Source organism: Physeter macrocephalus, chromosome 10 (assembly GCF_002837175.3).
Source record: "Physeter macrocephalus isolate SW-GA chromosome 10, ASM283717v5, whole genome shotgun sequence".
In the NCBI taxonomy this organism is placed as follows: domain Eukaryota; kingdom Metazoa; phylum Chordata; class Mammalia; order Artiodactyla; family Physeteridae; genus Physeter; species Physeter macrocephalus.
This window is the reverse complement of record NC_041223.1, coordinates 33,085,739-33,109,512: the sequence shown is the minus strand read 5'-3', so window position 1 is coordinate 33,109,512 and position 23,774 is coordinate 33,085,739. Positions and strand designations below refer to the sequence as shown.

Below are 23,774 nucleotides of genomic sequence, written 5' to 3'. Positions count from 1 at the left end.
ATGATAACAATATCTCATAATTTTATAGGTCAGTTTGTGGTTCTCACTATCATTTTGGTTAAACCTGATAGGATTTACTGTTTTTATTCTTAGGTTATCCAAATGTGAAACATTTTTCTTGGGATAAATACTTAGAAGAAACCAATTCTTTACCTGCTCCTGCAAGAGCTTTCAAAGTGGTGAGATATTATATTTTACAATATTTGATTAATTTGTGTTGATGATAGTGTTCAGTCATTGAAATTTAAGAACAGAAAGAGTATTGGTGAACAGGAATAGGAGAGAAACAGAAGACCAAAGAAGCTGTTTCTGAATTTTTACAATTTTGAAAGGCAAAATTGTTACTGGGGGTTTTGTTGTTGGCATCTAAAAAATACTTCCATTTTGGACTTTAAAGTCTCCTTGGAAAATACTTATATTTGAATTGGTTTGCAGTGAGTTGGTTGTACAGCACACTTCTGTTTTTCCAGCTAGATATTGTGAAAGACCGAACAGGACAAGATATTGTTTTATAATGAAAATTATATTTGATCATTCCTTTGGGTTTGTTTATGGCAAGCTGAGGTGCTGGGTCTTTTTTTTTTCTTTTATTGCTATAAATCAGCATGTTTGACTACCAAAATGCAAGGTCGTCTGTTTTTATAATAGTATGTTTCTAACTCAGGGCCATTGCTTCTTGCATATTAAGATTCAGAGTTAACCTCAGTTGTGTGCAAGGGAAGAATAAGAAATGAAATGTATTTAAAAATTTTTTTCATCTCATACATCTTTATAATTTGTGTTTTCCCATGAATTTAAAGGAAAAGAAAGATATTTTAAATACTTGATTTAAAAAAAATGTGAACAGTCTATCATAAACAACATTTTTCTTTAATGGATCCTTTTGTGCATACATTTCTAGGATGTTTAATGATAGAATTAATTAGTAGGCATGGACCCAAATACATAAGAAAAGAACATCAAAATTTTTGAGAGAAAAACTATATTACATGAAGAAAAGCCATATCAAAGAATATGTGTGATTCCATCTGAGAGTAAATTCAGGATTTATAAATGAGTAATGTTTAGAATCATGTCATATTTATGGATTTTTCCTGACTCTCTAACTTTAGCATAGCCTCATACAAAGAAGAGCTGCTTTGCACTTTGCTTTGAACTGGATAAAATTACATCAAGCTCAGTCTGCATATGTAGTGTCACAGTGATATCAGAGAGGAAATTAAGATTTCTCTCGTTTGGTCTTTAGGTACCTTGCATTAATTGTTCTGCATCCTTTACATAATTTTCACACTTGACTTTCACAGTAACACTTTTATTACACCCATTAGCAATCACCTTGCCTTCTGCCTGTAAATTTTTCAGAGGCTGATGGGTTTTTGCTGAGTATTGAGGTATGGGTAGCTGTAGGTCCTCATTCTTGTTCTTAGTAGAGCAATTCCATCTTGCATGTCCTGATTGCTAATTCTCTTCTTAAAAAGACATCTGGGGCTTCCCTGGTGGCGCAGTGGTTGAGAGTCTGCCTGCCGATGCAGGGGACTCGGGTTCGTGCCCCGGTCCGGGAAGATCCCACATGCCGTTGCTTTTTGGTCTCACTACCACCTCTAATCTCTGTGTCTCATCTTTGCCACTTGAAGGTTCTTCCCTCTTTTTGAAAAATAATTTTCATGTTTGTTGATTTTTGCCAAGACACCTCCAACTAATGAGAAGAAACTCGTCATCCCTATGGCTAATCAAAAAAACCATAGTATTTTGAATTTCATCTTAAGATCTTTGGCTTTCTGTTTGCTCCTGTGACTAGTTGCTCAGGCTGTTTCTATTGCCTGTGGGCTTGGCCATGTGATTTGGGATTATTTTTTTGATAGGGAGAGTGAGGTCCAAAGCCATTCTAGGAACTTGAATTTGAAAAGCTAGTTCCCTTAATAGCTCATCTTTTTTTTTTTTTTTTTTTTTAAATTCTGTCTTTGTGACATAGAGCTCACCTTCCCTTCCTCTGAATCTGACTGTATAAAATTTTCTGTTATGGCAGAAACCTCCACATGGATTCCAGAAAAAAATGAAGCTTGAGGTCATAGACAAAAGAAATCCCACGTTTATTAGAGTAGCAACAGTTGCAGACACGGATGATCACCGAATAAAAGTAAGTGTTCTGTTGTGGTTTTGTTTTGTCTTTTTTTTTTTTTTTTTTTTTTTTACAAGACATCTTAAATGAAAACTTTAGCAGATATTTAATTTGTGAAGTCCGAGAATTAAATTAGTAAAGCCATGGAAATATGCGAATTAAGTGGCTGCAGACATCCTTGTGAGTCAGTATTTTTCCACTTTTTTACTTTACATAAGTGTTCTCTTTAATTATGACTGACTTTTAATATTTTAAGTATATATTTGGAGGAAAAAAGTAGATACATCATATTAAGGTAATCTATTCAGGAGAAGATATAATACTTCATTTTCCAGTAATGTGTTCTTTTTAAAAAATATTTAAGGTCAGTGTTTTCTTATGGGGTATAGTGCATGTCGACTATTCAGAATATCCTGCTTTTTAATATAGGACAAGTTAAGAGAAATATTTTTATAAATAAAGTCAGATTTTATTCGAGTTGGATTAATAAAAGTCAAGTACCTCTCATAAAGTAAACAGACGTATAAGAAGATGGGTTCAGTCCATGTCCAAATGTGATAAAGTGAAGTGTAGTAGCAGTTCCGGGTGAGGAGCTTCAGGCTCTCGTCTCTGTTTCTGGCTTCAGCGTTAACTTCGCTCTCAAACCAGAATGACGTGCATTCTACTTACCTCACAGGATCATTTAGAATTTTGGTTAAGAATAATACTAGTTATGATAGCAGCAAGACATTAGATTTACATGGAGTTTTACAGGGTAGGAGTATTCTTCCATTATCTGATATTTGTGGTGATAGCAGTGTGGGAGATTTATGTTATTGTCATTACTTTATCGAGGAGGCTGAGGTGCAGAATAAATTACTTATTAATTATGGGCAGTGGCAGAACTAAGTCACGGTCCTAAGCTATAGGAGTCTAAGTTCATGTTCTTTACATAGTAATAAATCAGATCTTCATGTATCTCTAATGAGATAATATATAGGAAAATAAATTATAAAATAACATGAAAAACCTGTACCAATGTAGTATGTCCATAAAATAGAACTTTTAGCATTTAATTCACTGTTTTTAAGATTGCGTAATCATATAACATTTTAGAAAATTTTATAAGTAATGGAAGACCTGTGTTAATCTTTTTCAAGTGTGTTTTCTTGTAAGTTTTCCTTAGAAATGTAGAATTAAGTAATACATTATTTTTATAAATCAAATTGATCAGAATTGAAAAAAAAAAGTGTTTTGGCTTGGGTGCAGAAAGTTTATTCCCATATACAGCTGGTGAAAGTATAAAGTGTCTCAGCCTTTCTGGAGAGCAGTTTGGTGATAGGCATCAAAAGTCTTAGAATGTTGTTTATCCTTTAATTCAGGAATTTCAGTCCTAGGAATTTATGTTAAAGGAATAACCAAAAGGAATATGCAAAGATAAAAGCTGCAAGGAGGATATAACAGAGCCAGTGGTTTATGGTATTTAACACTGAGAATAAGCAGAGTGGGAGATGGGTAAAAATAAATGACTATACGTCTACATGCTGTTTCATATTTTAGAAGAATATTTAATTTTGGCAAGTGAGAAATTCGGGTTTAATACTATATATAATGTCTGGTGTTGTCTTTTAAAAGAATATATATATGTATGTGTGTGTGTATATATACACACACACATACATAAGCAGTTATGGAAATAAACAAAGCAAAATAATGACAGTGATTTTCTGTTAAGATTATACATGATTAGGTTTTTCTTTTTAATTACCAGGTTTCAGGAACACATATTACTTTTGTGATTTTGGTCCAGAGGGGTCAAATACTCTAAAGTGGATGGTTCAGTTAGTTAATGAGAAAAGTTTAGACTAGAAATCCAGCTCTTTTTGCTTCTGGCTGAATTCTCTTTCCAGTACAACATCCGGGTCAATCTTTAATACACAAAAAAGAACTGGCTAATGAGGTATATAGTTGACAGTCATCTTTTATAATTACTGGAATGAATTTCATAGCTAAACATAAACCAGTGGACAAATATCTGTTTTTTTATGAAGTCCACAAAAGGTTAGTAAACAGGTGACAGTAACTCAATTTGAGGATTCATCAGAGACTTGTGAAAATACAGGATGCTTTCAACAGTAGACGTTTTTCTAATAATATGGGAGATGATATAGCAAGAATGCTTATTTTTTCTTTTTCAGGAAGGACAAGAAAGAGGAAAATAGAGACAAAGTCATTAGCGTAGTGTAATATTTTAAGTTTCTCAAGGATAAAAATCAACTCTTAAGTTAAATAAAATCAACTTTTTAAGTTATGTAATACATAATATTTCACACTGAGTTATTACAGTTAAATTTTTTTAAACCTAGTATATTTTGCTGTTGAAGAAAAATGACAAGAATATTTTTGCTCTTGTCTTTTATGTTTTCGTGACAGAATGTAAGATTGTTCTGCCCTCTCCATCCCCACCGCCAGGTCTGGTTCCCCAGAGGCAAGAACTTTCAACTCTTTTGGCTGTTGCTATGTCATTTGATCTGCAGTTTAAAAAAATAATAGTTGCATTCTGCTATTTCTGAATCCATCAATTTTAAATATATTTATTTCCTTCCTGTTTTGGTAGTTCAGGATTTAGATCTTGTCATCCTTCCCTTCCCCTTATCCTTTCAGTAATTATTTCACAGTGTTTGTTCTTTTTTTTCACTCTTCCATGTTTACTGTTGTAAACAAATCTTGTTCACTGCTGAGCAAAGGAGTCTTTTTATTATGATACTTTGTTTTTCCTAGCGTCAGTAATTAATTTGTATTTTGATTTTAAATTGTCTGTGTTCTTACTAGATTTTAACAAATGCTCCAATAAATCTGACAAGTCTTTTGGTCAAAAAGCTCAAGTGTATTTTTGAATCTTGCATCTATATCTTTCTTTTTTTTCCTGAACCCTTCTTCCCACAGCTTAACAGCCACCTATTCTTTTTTTTTTAACATCTTTATTGGAGTATAATTGCTTTACAATGGTGTGTTAGTTTCTGCTTTATAACAAAGTGAATCAGTTATACATATACACATGCTCCCATATCTCTTGCCTCTTGCATCTCCCTCCCTCCCACCCTCCCAATCCCACCCCTCTAGGTGGTCACAAAGCACCGAGCTGATCTCCCTATGCTATGCGGCTGCTTCCCACTAGCTATCTATTCTACGTTTGGTAGTGTATATATGTCCATGCCACTATCTCACTTTGTCACAGCCTACCCTTCCCCCTCCCCACATCCTCAAGTCCATTCTCTAGTAGGTCTGCGTCTCCATTCCCGTCTGACACCTAGGTTCTTCGTGACCTTTTTTTTTTTTTTGCTTAGATTCCATATATATGTGTTAACATATGGTATTTGTTTTTCTGACTTACTTCACTCTGTATGACAGACTCTAGGTCCATCCACCTCACTACAAATAACTCAATTTCGTTTATTTTTATGGCTGAGTAATATTCCATTGTATATATGTTCCACATCTTCTTTATCCATTCATCTGCTGATGGACACTTAGGTTGCTTGCATGTCCTGGCTATTGTAAATAGAGCTGCAATGAACATTTTGGTACATGACTCTTTTTGAATTATGGTTTTCTCAGGGTATATGCCCAGTAGTGGGATTAACAGCCACCTATTCTGATCAGCGTGGTTACCCTCTCAGCCTCACACACAGCTTTCATCCTGAGACTCCTCTTTGCCAACACACTATATTGTATATTCATTTTTCCTGAGTCTCATGCTTTATATTTCTTTGTATACTCTCTTACCTTGCTGAAACACATCTTTTGTAACTTTCTGAGGAATGGTGTATGAAAGGCATATTTTTTGACTCTTTGCATATCTGAAAATGTCAATATACTAGCCTTTCATTTGATTCATACTGTGATGGGGTAGAGAATCATTTCCCCTCAGAAACTACAAGCATTGTTGTGCTGTCTTCCCACGTCAAGTGTTGGTTTTTGAGACACCCAAGGCCATTGGGTTCCTTCTCTTTGGGTGATTTACCTTTTCTCTCTGGAAGCTCTCAAGACCATCTTTGTCCCTGATATTCTGATGTTTTGTGGTGACATGCCTTGGTGTGAGGGTCTTTTTTCATTTATCATGCAGGGCACTAATACCCTTTCACTGTGGAGTTTCATATCCTTTGGTTTTTAGAAATGTTCTTACATTATTGCTTTGATGACTTCCTTCTCTCTCATTGTTCTCTTTTGCAAGTCCTTCTACTCTGGTATTAAAGCTCTGGGATGGACCCCCTAATTTTCTTATATTTTCTTTCTTATGCTTCTCTGATTTTTTTTTCTACTTGCTTAGAGATATCCACTCTATTTTTTAAATCCTGTAGTACATTTTTAATTACAACTAGTTTTTTTTTTAATTTTCAAGAGTTTTTTCTTATTTTCTAATCTTCTCCCTTCCCCCCTTTCAAAATGGCATCCTCTTTTTATTTCCTGAAGCAATATTGTTTCCTATCTGAGGACACCAGTGATCGTTTTCCTTCTGTTTCCTTTTATTTTCTCTAAATTCCTCTTCGAGTTAGTTTGGCTTCTGCTTTCACATTAGAGCCTCTCTTCAAATGTCAAGTCCTTGGTTGGCTGTTCACAGTAAGAAAAGGCGCTTAACATTAGTTGTTTTTGGTCAATAAGGTGGGCTTTATTGGCTGTTGGGCTTCATGTGGGAAAAGAGAGCAGAGAGCCAGCTTTTTCATAGGGAGGTCCCCATTCTTCAGCATCTGGATTCTTGGTCTAGAGCCTTTCCGTTTCTTCTAGGCTCCTCCCTAGGGAGGGGCAAACTTGGTGGCCACTGTGTGAGGCAGGGAGAAGGATGGGGTTGGAGGATACAGGCTCTCACTCAGTCCGTGTGCTTTCTGTCTAACCCGTCACCATTGTCCTGCAGTTTAAAACCTCCATGCTTATGTCTCTAGAAAGTAGACCTCTGCTCTTGCAGGGTTGCTGAAGGGGCAGTTACTTTGGTGGGTGGCATAGAGGATCAGACCTAGAGGTCTAACCACTCCATATTCAGAGTTTGAACCAATCCTGTCATTTTCCAGACCTCCTCACACACCTGCTGCCTCCATATTGAGTCCTTCTGGGTTCTGCACTGTGAGCCAGTTCACTCTGGGCCTGCGCTCCCTGTCTAGACATCTGGGTTGCAACCCACCCACTCTCTACCAGTGGGTCAGCACTCCCTCGTCTGCCTCTGCCTCCACATACATCATTGCCACTTCTCACCTATCAGCTACTTTCCTTCTCCATTTGTCCTTCTGCGTTTATACCTTTGCAAACATAACTTTCATTTCAGAAGAGAGCAGAAATAAGCATCTGGGTCTACAATGTGTTTTACTGAGTTGCCTTTCACCTGAACAAGAAAATACAACCAAATCATTTTTTTAAAAAAGAAATGGTGTGCTTTCTAAAAATATTATCTGTCTTAATCTTGAAATTTTCAATAACGAGTAATAAGTTTTTATAAAGGGTCCAAATTACACTCCTAGGTTAAAAAATGTATTCAATTTTCTAAACTGTAATTTTAAATATGTGTAAGTTAAATCATCTGTACTATGCTTTGATACGTAATAGTCTATTTTCTTTAGAATTTTAATTAAATTCAGCCTTCTTGCTGAGTTGCTTTTATGTTTAACTGTTTTTATACTGGGACATTTCTATTATAAATATTCTTGGATGTCTTTTTATGTTCTGTACAATGTTTAAATATTTTGTGTTGTATGTTTATATATCTTCCTCTCTTGCTGTTTGTCAGGCATTTGATTTCATTTCAAAATAGGACCCAGCAAGAGAAAAGCTATCAGTTACCATTACTAGAATGTCTGATTTTTTGTTTGTTTAAAGCCTCTTAATGTGCCAGGGACTGAAGTAGTAAAGATGAAATGAAATTATATAAACTTTAATAAATTTATTTCATCTGGGCTTCCAGAGTAAGAATATTAATTAGGGTTAATATTAATTTTGTATATATTATTAATGTTCACATAATTTCAGATAGCAGTTTTTTAATTGAAGTATACTTGACTTACAATATTTTATTAGTTTCAGGTGTACAGTGTAGTGATTCAGTATTTTTGCAGATTATACTCCATTAAAAGTTATTACAAGTAATGGCTATAATTCCCTGTGCTGTACAATATATCCTTGTTGCTTATCTATTTTATACATAGTAGTTTGCATCTGTTAATCCCATACCCCTAATTTGTTCTTTCCCCCTTCTCTCTCCCCTCTGGTAACCACTAGTTTTCTATATCTGTGGGTCTCTTTCTGTTTTGCATATATATTAATTTGTATTATTTTTTAGATTCCACATATAAATGATTAGGTAGCAGTGTTTGAGTGCATTTGCTACTTAGAGAATTGTATTGTTACCTCTGTTCATAATATCTGAATTAAATTTTAACTCTGAAATTTAACCTTAAAGTACTAAGATTCTCCCGATTGCCAGCCAACCTAGTTTGTAGAAGATGTTAGACTTATTTACAGTAACTAAGGTATATCTGTCATCTAAGATAGATGACTTTTCATTGCCAAACTGAGAGGTCAGTTTTAATGAAAAGTAGGAAGGGGTTATGGTATCACCAGATATAGTAGCTCCAACATATTCTTGAAGGTATATGGGAGGAAATTTTTAAAAGAACCCTATTATTTATGATGATATTAAGATTTTTGGAGTCTGTATTGCTGTACAGTAGTGTCCTGTTTAGTATCAGTGGGACTCAATTCTGAGTGCACAGCAGAGTTACTTAGAAGTTAAGTAAACATATAGGTGCACAGAACCCAAGCTGTAAGTTCAGAACCTCCTTGGTGGGCTCAGCCATTTTTGTATTTTTCTTTCTTCTTCTTTTCAATAATCATGAGTAATTCTAGTGTATATCCAGGTTGGAGAACCACTTGTTAGGATTGAGTTTGTTTGCTATAGGAAGATAGCTAAATTTTGTAAAATTTAACAAATGGAACATGAGTTATGGGAACATTGATTCCAGTATAGAAGAAGTGAAATTCAGGAATAGCAAGATGAGAAAACATAAGAGTTTCGTGTATCCAGTGAAATAGAGCATTATCACATGATGATTAGTTGAGAATTAGAATGCTTAAAACTTAGCTATAATGCTGTGAATTATGACTGCTCATTTATTGGTGGCATTGATAGCATAAACTTTAGAAAATTACCATGAAAATCATTGTGTTATTTGAACATTATTTTTGATCAGAGGAAAGGAAAGGGTTGTGTCAAGTTAAACAACTTTCTTTAAGTGCTGCTTTTACATGCAATGTATGTGAATGATGAACAAGTTTATTGTGGATCCATGAATTTTAGCCTCTTACTCCTCCTAACTAGCTCTGTGATCTTTTCTCCTCTTTAAAATATTATCCATGATTTCTTGTAGGTGTGGAATTCTGTGGGATTTAATTCTAGGATTAATTAATTTCTAAGCTTGAGAAAGTGGAGTCATTGCAATGGACATTATATTGAACCTATATATACATACCTTAATAACTCTGTCCTATTGCATCATATAAATATACCATAATTTATTTAACCAGTCTCCTGATGGTAGACACTCTGGTTGCTTTCTACTACAACAATGAGTTGAGTTATTTAGATTATCAAGTCAAAGATGATATATTTTAAGTGTTGATCCATTATTGCCAGATAACTCTCCAGAAATATCTCACCAGTCAAGACTCCTGTCAATGGTCTATGAGAACGTCCATTTATTCTCATGCTTATCAGCTCTAGAAGTCACCAAAATGGAATATTTTGGCAGGTTGAAAGGAGAAGAATTTCATCCTGTGATTTTAATGTGTAGTTTTTTAGTTATAAGTGAAATTGATTGTCTTTTCATGTGTTTACTAACAATTTATTTTCTTGTTTATGAGCCATTTGTATCTTTTCCATCTTTTCTGTTGGCTTTTTCATCTTTTTGTACTGATATATGGTGTTTTTACAAATTAAGGAATGAAGTACATTGTCACATGTTAACAGATGTGTTTTTCATGTTTCTTTTGGGTTTTCCATCTTGCCAGCAGTAATTTTTGCCATTGTGAATATTTAAATTTTGATGTACTCAAATTGATCCATCTTTTCTTTTATGGCTTTTGAGTTTGGTGTCTTGCTTACAAAGGCTACTGCACTCTAAGATAAATATATTAATTTATGCTTTCTTCTAGAACTTTTATTGTTCAGTTTTCAATATTTGGATTTTTTTATCCATCTGGCATCTATTGTGTTTTTAGTAGTAAGAGATTCATAGACTTTAAGAAGGAAATCTAGCTGGCAAACTTGATCTAAAATAAAATATATCTAACATTTTAGTAGATAAAAAATATGTGATACTTGAAAGATATGTAGCTGATCCTTAGTAACCATGCCTGAAAGACTAACTGCCCTTTTACATGGTGGCCAATAAAGTTGGTAGCCCTGACCACTCTGTAAAATCTCTTTGAGAGATAATTATTTATGAGAAAAAATATTTTAAAATGCATTTGATGGAGGCATATTTTGTAAATTGGGTGTCCATCCACTGAATTTTTTAAAGTCTTTTTTAGCATAATTCTAGGAGACTTGACATTTATATGAAAGGTCTTGCCTCTCTACTCTCCCTTCCTCCTCCCTCTCTTCCCTGATTTATTCATTACTCTATAATATTTATTGGGTGTTTAGTGTTGCTCATATGAATACGTTAGGTACTCAAACTGCTTATAGTAGTGGGAGATACATGTAATATGTCTGTAGAAGTATTACCCAAAAAGTGCCCTTGGCAAGACATTTAATTACGGTTAGATAATATGTCGAAGGTAGTTCAACAGTACCTCTTTTCTCCTACTGGGATGAAGTAATTTGAATAATTAAAATAATTTATCTGGATATTAAATGTACTGTATAAGTGAGAAGAGAACGAAGATGGTTATGGTGGGCAAAACTTTTACTGTAGGAATTCTCGTGACCTAAATTATACGATTAATTTCTTTTTGTTATCCAGGTTCACTTTGATGGCTGGAATAGTTGCTATGATTACTGGATAGATGCAGATTCTCCTGATATTCACCCCGTCGGTTGGTGTTCAAAAACCGGGCATCCTCTTCAGCCTCCTTTGAGTAAGAGACAGAGTGATAACCTAAAGAAATGTTTCCATTTTCTTGTGTAGTGTGCTTAATATTTTCTTTTCCTCTACCTTCTCGTTCTATTGGGTTGGCCAAAAAGTGCCTTCAGTTTTTAAGTAAAAATAAAAGACACATTTTTCATTTTCACCAAGAACTTTATTGACAACGTATTCACCCTTTTTTTCCACTACCTTCTGCCATTTTTCAGGCAACTTCGTAATTCAGTCTTCCCAAAACTTAATTATCTTTTTGAGCAAAGAACTGTTCCAGGTGCCTTTTACAGTCTTCCAGTGAATTGAAATTTTTTCCATTAAGAGAATTTTGTAAAGACCTAAAAAATGGAAATCCGAAGGTGCAATGTCTGGTGAGTACAGCAGATGAATCAGAACTTCCCAGCCAAGCTGTAACAGTTTTTGCCTGGTCATCAAAGAAACATGCGGTCTTGCGTTATCCTGATGGAAGATTATGTGTTTTCTGTTGACTAATTCTGGACGCTTTTCATCGAGTGCTGCTTTCAATTGGTCCAATTGGGGGCAGTACTTGTTGAAATTAATCATTTGGTTTTCCAGAAGGAGCTCATAATAGAGGACTCCCTTCCAGTCCCACCATATATACATCACCTTCTTTGGGTGAAGACTGGCCCTTGGTGTGGTTGGTGGTGGTTGATTTCACTTGCCCCACGATCTCTTCTGTTCCACATTATTGTACAGTATTCACTTTTCATCACCTATCACAGTTTGTTTTAAAAACGGAATGTTTTCATTACGTTTAAGAAGAGAATCACATGCAGAAATATGGTCAAAAAGGTTTTTTTCGCTTAACTTATGTGGAACCCAAACATGAAAAGCGATAAACATAACCAAGCTGGTGCAAATGATTTTCAGTGCATGATTTGATTTTTGATATTTTGGGTATGTCGGCTATCTCCCACCTGGTATAATGTTGATTGTTCTCAATTAATGTCTCGATTTGATCGCTGTCAGCTTCAACTGGTGTCATGGAGCATCGTCCAGTGAGAAATCTCCAGCCTGAAACTTCACACACCACTTCTGACATGTTCGATCAGTCACAGCACTTTCTCCATACACTGCACAGATCTTTTTTTGCATTTTGGTTGCGCTTTACCTTTCTTGAACTAATAAAGCATAATATGCCAAAAATGTTGCTTTTTTTCTTCCATCTTTAGTATTAAAATGGCTACACAAAAATTCACCAATTCTGATAAGTCTTTTTTTAAATGCATGCTAATATGACAGCTGCCTCATAAAATCTAACAAAATTGTTTTGAAATAAGTTAAAGACAACTAAGTACTACTAGAGCCATCTTATGGGAAAAACCGAACAAACCTTTTGGCCAACCCTATACTCCTCTACTGTGCATTTCTTCTTTGGTTAATTCTTTTGCCTCTTACTGCATTTTTAGTTACCTGATAGTCAAAAATACATAATAGAAAAAATTTAATATTTGAAAAAATAGAGTGTTTCTAGACTTTTATTTAACAGTATCATCATCTTTTAAAACTAGTACTAAATTTTGGAAGACAATTTGTCAGACTATCAAAATTTAATGTATCAATGTCAATATCCTAATAGTGATTTTTATCTTGTAGTTTTGCAAAATAGTACCATTGGGAAAAACTGGGCAAAGTGTACAAGGGATCTATCTACCTGTGTATTATTACTTACAACTGCATGCGAAGCTACAGTCACCTCAATAAAAATTTCAGTTAAATTCAATTTTTTAAAAAAGGTACACTGAGAACTTGACATACCAGATCTCAGTTTTGGAGGAAAATAAATACATTGTAGAAAGAAAAATGTAGCAAATACATTATTGTCGGGTTTCTTAAAAATTTAACATGCCTTCCCCACCTGGTGGCTTCACTTCTGGATGCCACATAGAAGCTACATAAGGGCAACAGAATGCACAGACATGGTATTGGTTACAGTATGTTTAAAATAACAAACCTTGGAAACAAATATTGGTTAAATAAATTATGGTGCACTCATGCTACAGCTACAATGCAAGAGTCATGAAAATATTACTATTGAGATGGAAAGTTTTATAAGACATGAAGTTAAAGACCAAAGAAGAATGTTTCAGAATCGTACATTATCTATGTTGTGCCTTTTATGTGGCAAAATAAAACAAAACCAAAAACTTGATACATGTATATATACAAATATAGATACATGTGGGAATGCTTGGAACATCTAGGAAGGTTACACATTAACATGATTAGTCAGGAAAAGGAATGAAATGTGAGGAGAGTTGCTTGAGGGGATCTGTAACTGTTCTTCTGTATTCTGGTGTATTCTCTGAAGTTTTCACAGTGTGCAGGTATTCATATATTAATTATGTTATTTACTTGATCAAAATGTTCAGAATCATCTCATTATTTTAGATTTCGGTATCTCTGGAATTTGTGATATTTTGAAAGAGGGTTGGATCAAAGGTTACCATTTCACTGTTGAAGTGTGAACAAAGTCCTAGGGGCAAACCTTTAGAAGTAGAGACTTCAGACATATTTTTAATTTTGTAGGACCTTCTTTTTCTGTTTACACATGTTGGTTGAAAAATTGGATTTTTTTCCGCTATTCTGATCCAAGACATCTGATTCTTATAGCCTTAAATTTTGGCTTTTTTTTTTTTTTTTGGCTTTTTAATAGGCCCCTTAGAGTTAATGGAAGCCTCGGAACACGGTGGATGCTCAACCCCAGGATGTAAAGGGATTGGCCATTTTAAGAGAGCAAGACACCTGGGCCCTCACAGGTATGTGGTGCTGCCACTCAGGTGGAGATTCCTTATGTGGTCAGAGGGTGCCTGTCCCTTGTATGTGGAAGATAATGATTTCCATGTATACTAAATAGATATTAACTAATTCTGCATTCAGATCCATATGAAATGTGGTTACCATGGTGACCATGTAAAAATGAAGAGCGTATCTGTAGTTAAATTTGCCTGGGAAAGAATGCATTCATGATTTTAAATAGATTTATTCTAGGTACTTGGCTTTTCTTGGCAACCTGATTAGTTTTATAGATACTGAACTTCTGAGATAGTCATTTTGGGTTGACTCTTAATAATGAGAAGAGGGCAGGCCTTGTTAAAAGTACTTGTTTGGTAGAATATTCTATGATTGGGTGACTCAACAATTTGAATAACGAGAGGTGAGATTATTGTAGATTAGCAGCAAAGATCACAAAAGGCACAAATATAAATAGACAAACATCAGAATACATTGTCAAAATAAAGAGTTTTTCAATATTTTTCTCTCACATCTAAGTAACTTAAAAGAAAGAAACCAAATTTGTACATTTGAAATTTGATGTATTGTTTAGGCAATTTGGGGTCTTTGGAGACACGTTAAAATATTACTGAAATAGTAAGAAATTTCTATGATTTAACTGGGATTTTTAGAGGACAGAGGCATCACCTAATTCACGTACATATTAAAATAATAATTTGTCAGTATAAGTATTCTAACTGTATGTTAATTGGATGGCCCGGTAATAATAATGATTCCTTGTTTACCTAGTTTATGCAGGTTGTGAATCTAGGTCTTTAAAAAATCTGAAGATTTCACTACCTGTTCCTCTAAGAATTAATAGGAATTGTTAAATTGGTGTGATTATTTTATCTTTATATAATTCCCTCTTTCTTAAATCTCTGCAGCCTCAAATGCTGCTTATCTTCCTTTTGCAACACTCCTGCCAAGTTTTTTTATGGGGTTCAGTGTGTTCCAGAATAAAAGTCTGTGCATAGACAGAATAATGATTCCATTTGCAAATATCCATTTCAAAATCCTTTTCATGGCTTGTATGACTGCAAACCAAAAGTTGTATGATTAAAGAGACATAAAAATACTGCATCTTAGAAGTGATTCAGTATTGGCAAGTGAAAGCAGCTGGATTACTTTTAGGTATTACAGTAGTATCTCCCTTACCCCCCTTATCCCTGTGGGAGATCCGTTCCAAGATCCCCAGTGAATGCCTGAAACCTCAGATAGTATTGAACCCTATATGTACTATGTTTTTTCCTATACATACATACCTGTGATAAAACTTAATTTATAAATTAGGCAGAGTAAGAGATTGGCAACAACCATAATAAAATAGAACAATTATAACAATATATTAAAAGTTATGTGAATGTGGTCTCTCTATCTAAATATCTCATTGTACAAATTTAATGCCTTTTCCATTTTAACTCAGTGCTTATTATACACTAACTTTCGCAGTTTGAGGTGTGACAGCAGTACTAACACGAATTTCTTTTTCTTTCTTCAAAATTTCACAGATAGAAGATTGGTTCTTACTGTAGAGTTTAGCAACCTAAGCATATGATTTTTTTCTTTCTTCATGAAGTTGAGAACTGTCACTTTTTCACCTAAGGAAGCACTTTACGGCTCCCCTTTGGTGTACCTGGATTGCCAGCATCACTACTGTTGCACTTTGGGCTGTTATTAAGTACAGTAAAGGTGACTTAACACAAGCACTGTGATACCTCGACAGTGGATCTAATAACCTAGGTGGCTACTAAGGGACTAACGGGTGGGATACACTGGACTAAGGGGTGATTTGCTCCCTGGCAGGTCAGAGTAGGACAGCGTGAGATTTCATCACGCTACTCAGAATGGCGCACAGTTTAAAACCTATGAATTGTTTATTTCTGGAATTTTTCGTTTAATATTTTTGTACTTTGGTTGACCTCAGATAAGTGAAACCACAGAAAGCAAAACCACGGATAGGGAGTGACTACTATATATAAGTCCAAAAACTCATTAGTATGCTAAATTTCTATCATATATCTATAAATCCTTTCATTTAGTAAATATTTTTTTAATTGTATTTTTACTTATTTTTGGCTGTGTTGGGTCTTCGTTTCTATGCGAGGGCTTTCTCTGGTTGCGGCGAGCGGGGGCCACTCTTCATTGCAGTGCGCAGGCCTCTCACTGTCGTGGCCTCTCTTGTTGCATAGCACAAGCTCTAGACTCGCAGGCTCAGTAGCTGTGGCTCACAGGCCCAGTTGCTCCGCGGCATGTGGGATCCTCCCAGCTGAGGGCCCGAACCCGTGTCCTCTGCATTGGCAGGCAGATTCTCAACCACTGCGCCACCAGGGAAGCCCTCATTTAGTAAATATTTTTGAGCAGCGGGTTTTTTTTTTTTTTTCAGTAAGATTTATTGAGCATTTGTTTACTCTCTCTGAGCTTTGCACTAATTGTTTTACATGTATTGGATAACCTTCAAGCGACCCTATAATATAGAACTGTTGTTTCCTCCATTTTTTTGATGAAGCCACCATGGCACTCTAGAGGTTTTTCTAACTTGCCCACTTGACTGCTGGTGAGGGGGGAGTCAGGAATGGTGCCCAGTCTAACTGTGCCCTTGACCACCCCCCTCTCACTGACTCTCAGGGCACGGCTCCCTGAATTAGTCACAGATCCAGCCTTCAAAGAACTCAGGGACTAATGTACCTATAAAAGCTGTACATAATTTTGTTAAAATGTAAGATACAAAATAGTAACTAATATTGAAACTTTGACATATGTACCTCTCTACTGTACAACCCCAAGATGTTCATTGAACCAAAGGCAATTTGCCCAAATTATGAAGGAAAAAAAGAAATCTTAAAAATGAGTGAATACTGACATTATGTTTTTAGGGGTACAATGAAAAATTTACAAAGAATTTTTTTTTTTTTTTTAGTCTTCTGGGAAGAAAATCCACCTTGTAACAATGTCCGTAATCTCTTTAGGAGTGCTGTATGTCTGAGCAGAGAGGTTTGCCTGTCACAGCAAGGTCTGTGGTGACAGTACTGTCCCCTGCCTGATGGCACCAGCCATTCATTAAGACTGCCTTTCCCTAAGTGTGCTCTGGACCTCTGAGGGTCCTTCACCTGGTCCACACCCATTTCACAAAGTTTCAGTGACTGTCTCTGGAGTCTTTTTTCACAGATGCAGTGTTGTATTTGCTAAATGAAGGGAGAAATTATGGGGAGAATCATGAAAAATGTTATGGAGAAATGTGATCCAAAAAAAAAAAATCTATCAGTATAATTGGAACCGTAGTGGAGAATGACTCATTGTTTTCTGGAATGAGAGAGGAAGAAGTATACCTCATGGCTTAGAAGCCATGCATTGATAAAGAAGTTGTGTTCATTTCCTTGTCACTTATCAGACATAACCGGCAGATCTGTATATAACTCTGGGGCAGGGATGCGATCCAGAGAACTAGTGTCAGCTCCTGCCCATGTCCTATATTCCCTTCTTTTCAGCCCTCTCAGCTGGCTTTTCTTAGTCTCCCTGAATATGCTGTTCTCTTTTCAGCACTCAAAGCTCTTTATCTGGCGGGATATTAATCCTTACCAGTCACAGCCTGTTTTCCATTTCCTTGGTAGACTTGTGGAAGAGCTGCTGCATCATGGCTGTTCTTTAAAAGGTTCATTTCACTGGCACTTATTTTTGTCCTTACTGAGAATGCTGTGCTTAGGAAAACCACAAGAAAATTCTCTTTGGATTAATCTACTGAGAAACCACATAAATCAAAACATGCATTCTTTGCTTAGATAACAAGGAAAGTTGCTCTTTTGGCACGAATAATCAATTTTATGAACATGTAAGCAAAAGCCTGTGTTTTGACTAGCATGTGTTGTTAGAGTCTCCAGAAATTACAATAGTTGAATTTGATCTAAGAAGTGTTAGAAATAGAAATGTGTTCTCAACAATGAAATGTAAGAATGTGATGTTTTTCAATGTTGAAATGTAAACAATCAGTGAGCGAGTTGGAAGTGGATATGGTGTTCTCATTTCTAGGGATGTTCAGGAGCCAGATGACTTAATTCTGTCTCTAGCAAGGCAGCATTAATATTGGTTGTGTCATGGTGTTTCCCTTTGTTGATTCATTCATTTGGCCTACCGAGAGGTCATAATGGGAGGAGATTAAAGGATAACTAAAGTTATATAAAACTAAATGTTCTACATATCTGATGCCTTCGGAAGTAAATGTTTCCTATGGAAGATTTTTATCTTGGTGAAATTAAATAAGAAAAGAAAAAAACAGAGAGTACTTCCTGCAACCTTAAAGGATATTTATAAAGTCCATGGAGAGTTTTAAAAAATTAGTAACTCTGGATTTATACCTGCAAACTGTAGTCATCATATTCGTTCAACATCCATCCATTCATGGAACAAACACTTGTTGAGTGTCTGCTGTATGCAGATACTGGGTTAGGTGATGGGCTGTACAGAGGAGAGGGCCCCTACTTCTAAGGAGAACAGTGTGGTACAAACAGATTTTTGGAGAGGCATGAATGAGTAGCACTCGGAGAGAAGCATCACCTTTTCCTGAGGGAAGCAGAGAACCTCCATAAATGGGGCATATTATGGAGTTTTTAATGCTATTGTTTATTTTTGCTGATGGTCTTTTACACAGTAGGGGTTAAGTGTTACTCTTCGTCTCCTTTTAAAATAATAATCCTAGGCAAGATATTTTTTGTGGCTTCCTATTTGCGAGGCACTTAGATCTGTTATCTCATTTAATTCTCTCAGCAGTTCTATAAAGCTGGCACTGTTCTAATCTCTGTTTTACAGAAGTGGGAGGAGAGATTTAGAATGCTTGAGAAAGTGCCCAGGATCAGAGAGTGGCAGACCCAGGATTCAGCCCGAGCTTTGCTTTTTTTTTTTTTTTTTTTTCCAGTATGCGGGCCTCTCACTGCTGTGGCCTCTCCCGTTGCAGAGCACAGGCTCTGGACGTGCAGGCTCAGTGGCCATGGCTCACGGGCCCAGCCGCTCCACAGCATGTGGGATCTTCCTGGACCGGGGCACGAACCCACGTCCCCTGCATCGGCAGGCGGACTGTCAACCACTGCGCCACCAGGGAAGCCAGCCCGCGCTTTTAAGGCACTTAAGTCACTACTCTTAACTGCTAGAGTCTCATGCAAAGCACAGTGGCTGGATAGAGCATATATTTTATAGGTTCTTGTCTCGACAGAGTATGAGAATGATTATGTGAGTACTTAGAAAACTGAAGACATTGTCCAGTTGTTTAAATAAGTGTATTTATAACTAAAAGGGTTTTAAAGGTGGCAGTGGAAAGCGGTGAACATGGCAGTTTTTCCACCTTTCCTAATAAGCTGGACCAGTCTTTACAAGGAAAAACTGCCTCCTTACAGTGGCCAGTGGGACAAGTATGTGTATATATAGCAGAACGGAATTATTTGCTAATAGAACAGCGTGCACCCTAATAAAGTCCTTACAGTAGAGAGCTGTGTAATCCTGTGTGAATCTGTTCCCCTGCCTTCTGAGGAACTGCGTAATGGTAGAGTTGTGTGTACATGTATACATGCGTGTGCCCATGACTAAGTACACATGTTGTGCCATGAGCCATGCCTTACTTATGTTTTTGTTTTGTTTTGTTTTGTTTTTTTGCGGTACGCGGGCCTCTCACTGTTGTGGCCTCTCCCGTTGCGGAGCACAGGCTCCAGATGCGCAGGCTCAGCGGCCATGGTTCACGGGCCCAGCTGCTCCGCGGCATGTGGGATCCTCCCGCACCGGGGCACGAACCCGTGTCCCCTGCATCGGCAGGCAGACTCTCAACCACTGCGCCACTAGGGAAGCCCCCTTACTTATGTTTTGTTACTAGAAACTTAGTAGGTGAGAAACTAGAAATGATTGTAAGCCTAATGAGAACCCATTTTTTCTACAGAAGTTTGATCAGCACTGCTGTGTTTATAAAGTCATTCACTTTTAAAACTGCATATGAATTTTATAAACTTAAAAGTGAGGAAATTGGCCCAGAAGGGTTAAGTACTGCCTCAGTAGCATCTTGCTAGAAGGTGGTACTCTCAGATGGGTCACGGACAATTTCGCAAGGTACTTTTTGCCAGTGTAGTGTACCGATTAGGAGACAGCCAGAGTTCATACTCTAATGGGATGATACTAAGCAAGTTCCCTTTTTAAAGCCTCAGTTTCAGCATCTATAAATTGAGCATTAGAATAGGCGTGGCTTCCCAGGGTTGTGGGAGTTAGATGAGGTGATGCAAGTACAGCACGCAGCCCGGGTAACGCGCTCAGTCTGTGGTAATGTTTGTTGCTGTCATCTTCATTTTACAAATGAGAAAACGGAGTCTTCCAAGTTGTGCCTGCTCGTTGTGGATAAAGCTGCAGAGCACGTTTAGAACCAGGTTCCTGATATCCGTCTGGGGCTTTGCCCATCCCTCTGTGTGCACTTCATTTGCATTTTGTGGCATCTTCTTTTTTTTTTTAATCACCTCCTACAGTGGAAACCAGCTGGCTTCCCTTTCTGCCCCAGAGTAGTTGTAAGAATAGGAGGTGTGTAAACCCATTTGAGTTTTCTCAGGGTTCAGAAGAAGAGAAGGTGTTAGCACAAAATCTGTAAGTGATCAGCATGTGGTTGCCTTGGTTGATCATCCTGGCCCATTAGTAAATCTTTGCTTGGAAGGCTGTGATTGTTTCCCCTACTTCAGGGTGAGAATTTGAAATTACCCTCTGGCCCTAGCAATCCAGAAAAGGGGGATATTTAGGTGGCAAGTCTCATTCTGGTCTGCAGTCTTGCCTCTCTCTGTGCTACCCAAATGTACATATGGTGATCTAGAGAGACATATTCTTCCTTTACTTAATCAACAAACAGATGAAGGGGCTCCCTCATGGAGCTTATAATATAAGCCTTCTACACTGTAACTGTTCACTATAGTGTGTAGTTGGAGACCCAGCCCATCTAAAAATCCAAGAATCTTCCCTGTATTGGAGTGGCGCTTGGGGTTAGGATCAGGACCTTCATTTTCTTTACTTTCTTCATATCCAGTAAATTCCAGAGTGAACATACAGTTATTCAGTAATCGTAAAGCCAGGTGTTTAATAGTGAGTCAGACATTTGATGATCGCAATATTCTAGGAAGAGCAGCATACTGTCTGTCAAAAGAAACCAAAAAAAATATATTTGGATTTTTTTTCCTGCTACCACAAAATTTAAGTAGATAAATTTGCAATATAAATACATACACAATTTGAGGAAGAAAGAATAGAATAGAGTCAAAGATGACCACGATCTGAGTTGGTTAATATATTTCCTTTATCAGAAACCCAAGAATCAGGAGCAGGAAGAGGAGGTAGTTGTGTTTTTTATCCTTTTTCTTTTTCTTTTCCAGGGGAAGGGAGTTTATTAAAGATGAACTTGGTTTAAACACGTTTATTATAAGACAGCCCTAAGACATTTACATTTTGCCTGAAACCAAGATCAGGGTCAGGCAGGGCTCCACCTCCCTTAGGGGAGCCACAGGATCCCCTTCCTCGGGCCTGTGGGCAGAAGACCTAAATGTAGCCCAGCAGATGCTGCCATCTGGGGCTTCCATCATGAGGGGTGATGTGAAGGTAGATCGGACTTATTTGCAGCCTCCGTGGAATGGAGGACTGGGTGAGGTATGGAAGTGGCTGAGGGTCTGAGAAGAGGGATGAGTGCTCTAGCCCAGCAGCCTCATCCTGTGCAGATCATTTTAGAGGGGCAGGTGCTGCTTGGACCCTGCTTCCGGCCCGAGCCTGATTGTCCAGCCTTCCTGCTAGCTGTCCAGTGCCCTTGCAATAAGTTCATTTCTGCTCAAGATAGAATTGGTTGTTGTCACTCATATCTGTGAACACTGATTAGTACAAATATCCCATGAAGGATCCCATGAAGCACTTGAAAGGTATTGTTCAGAAAAAAAAATCATAGTTGGCAGTGGATTTTTTTCACATCATTGTTAAATGAGTAAAATGAAATAAAATAGTATGTCCATTCTGAATAGGATGGATAAAATAGTATGCTCATTTCGCTGAGCTACTTCACTGCTATGTGACCATGGGCAAGCAGCATCTCTGTTTGGATGTCTAATAAACATTCCATGATGCCTGATCTTGCCCCCAAATCTTCTCCCCTCTAGTCATTCTCATCTCAGAAAAAGAAAAAAGAAAAAGGCATCCCTATTACCGCCCAGTTCTTCAAGCCGAAAACCTTGAATACTTCCTTTATATCATTCCCTATCTCCAGCCCATCTACAGGAGGGATCTTCCTTTATATCATTCCCTATCTCCAGCCCATCTACAGGAGGGATCTTCCTTTATATCATTCCCTATCTCCAGCCCATCTACAGGAGGGGTCTCAAAGGATACATGATGGTCCTCTTTACCCCCATCCCAACCACACAAATTCAAGTCACTATTGTATCTTCACTCTTACATAATTTCTCTTCCAATTCTGCTGCCTTGACATCTTCTCTCCACAAAGAATCCTGAGTGATTATTCTCAGTTGTAAATCAAACCATATCATTTCTTTATTCAAAGGTCCTCCAGTGGCTACAAATTGAACCTAAAATAAAAATATGAACTGGTGACTATGACCTGCTAGGACCTACATAATACTTCCCTGCCTGCTTCTACACCGTCTCCTGCCCTTGATCACTTCACTCTAGCCTAGCTGGTCTGTCTTTCCCTTACTCATGCCTGGCTTTCCCTATGTTGTATTACTCTTCCCATTTCCTGGCATGCCTTCTTCAGAGGGGCCCTTCCTCACCATCCCCCTCGCAGCCCCGCAGTCTCTATTACATTATATTCTGGCTTTTGTCACTATGTGGGGTTGTCCAATTTATTTGTGTAAATCACGTATAGCCCATCCCCTTCTAGAATATCAGCTCCATGAGAGCAGACAGCTTGTCTTTTTCATTTTGACTGTGTTTCCCGTGGCTAGAAAGGTAATTAGCACATCGTAGTTACTTGATAAATACTTGTCGATCAAATGAATGAAATAATTCAAGAGTGAAGTTATCTAACCATTTTAAACTTAGTTTGTCACATGAAAAGCCTTCCTTGTAGGTTATTGTAAAGATTAAGTAAAATACTGAATGTAAAATACTTAGCATGGTGTTCTATATATAGTAAATGCTCTATAAATAGCACTGGTTTTGTTTTTGTTATTGTTGGGTTAACAGTATATACATTTATGTCAACACATGATCAAATGTTATTTACTTTCCTCTTTTGCATAGGTATCAAAGTAGCATGTAAGTAAAGAAAATAAAGATTGTACTTTTGCTTACAAGGTATCTGTGATAAATTTTATAGACCATTATCAGAATCACTTGGGAGCATTTGCACTCTTTTCTCCTCCCAGGAGGATGTGTCAGATTCTCTTGGTAGAGGGCAGAAAGTCAGTGTGATTATCAACATTCCAAATAGTACCTAACCTGAGGAAAAGAATATGCAAGACACTAATATAATTTACCTAAGTCCCAATCATTTCCAGATTTCAGGAGGCTTCCTAAAAACCAAGGGGCAGGATAGGGAGTTAGTTGGAGGGGTTGATTATGTATTGAGATAGAGGCTACCCAGTTTTTCTGGAGACTGGAAAGCTGAGGCCCAGGCACAGGAGTATGCTGACTTAATGCTGAATTAACAGTTAGTGACCTAGATTCCCTTTGCTTGGATAACAGGAATGATCCCCACATGGAATCTGAGAGACCAACCAGTGGTCACAGATAGAAGGGAAGGGAGCTAG

At 37.1% G+C, this 23,774-nt stretch overlaps 1 protein-coding gene across 8 annotated transcripts in view; it reads left to right on the top strand.

The window, feature by feature from the left end:
- Window positions 1–23,774, top strand: part of L3MBTL3 (L3MBTL histone methyl-lysine binding protein 3) — a 124,503-nt gene that overhangs the window by 68,034 nt on the left and 32,695 nt on the right. For all 8 annotated transcript variants that reach the window (XM_007115073.4, XM_007115071.4, XM_024122656.3 and 5 more), the window contains 4 exons: window positions 94–179; window positions 2,027–2,137; window positions 11,107–11,221; window positions 13,898–14,000. In XM_007115073.4, coding sequence (XP_007115135.1) covers window positions 94–179; window positions 2,027–2,137; window positions 11,107–11,221; window positions 13,898–14,000 — 415 coding nt within the window. The remainder of the gene's footprint in view (window positions 1–93; window positions 180–2,026; window positions 2,138–11,106; window positions 11,222–13,897; window positions 14,001–23,774) is intronic.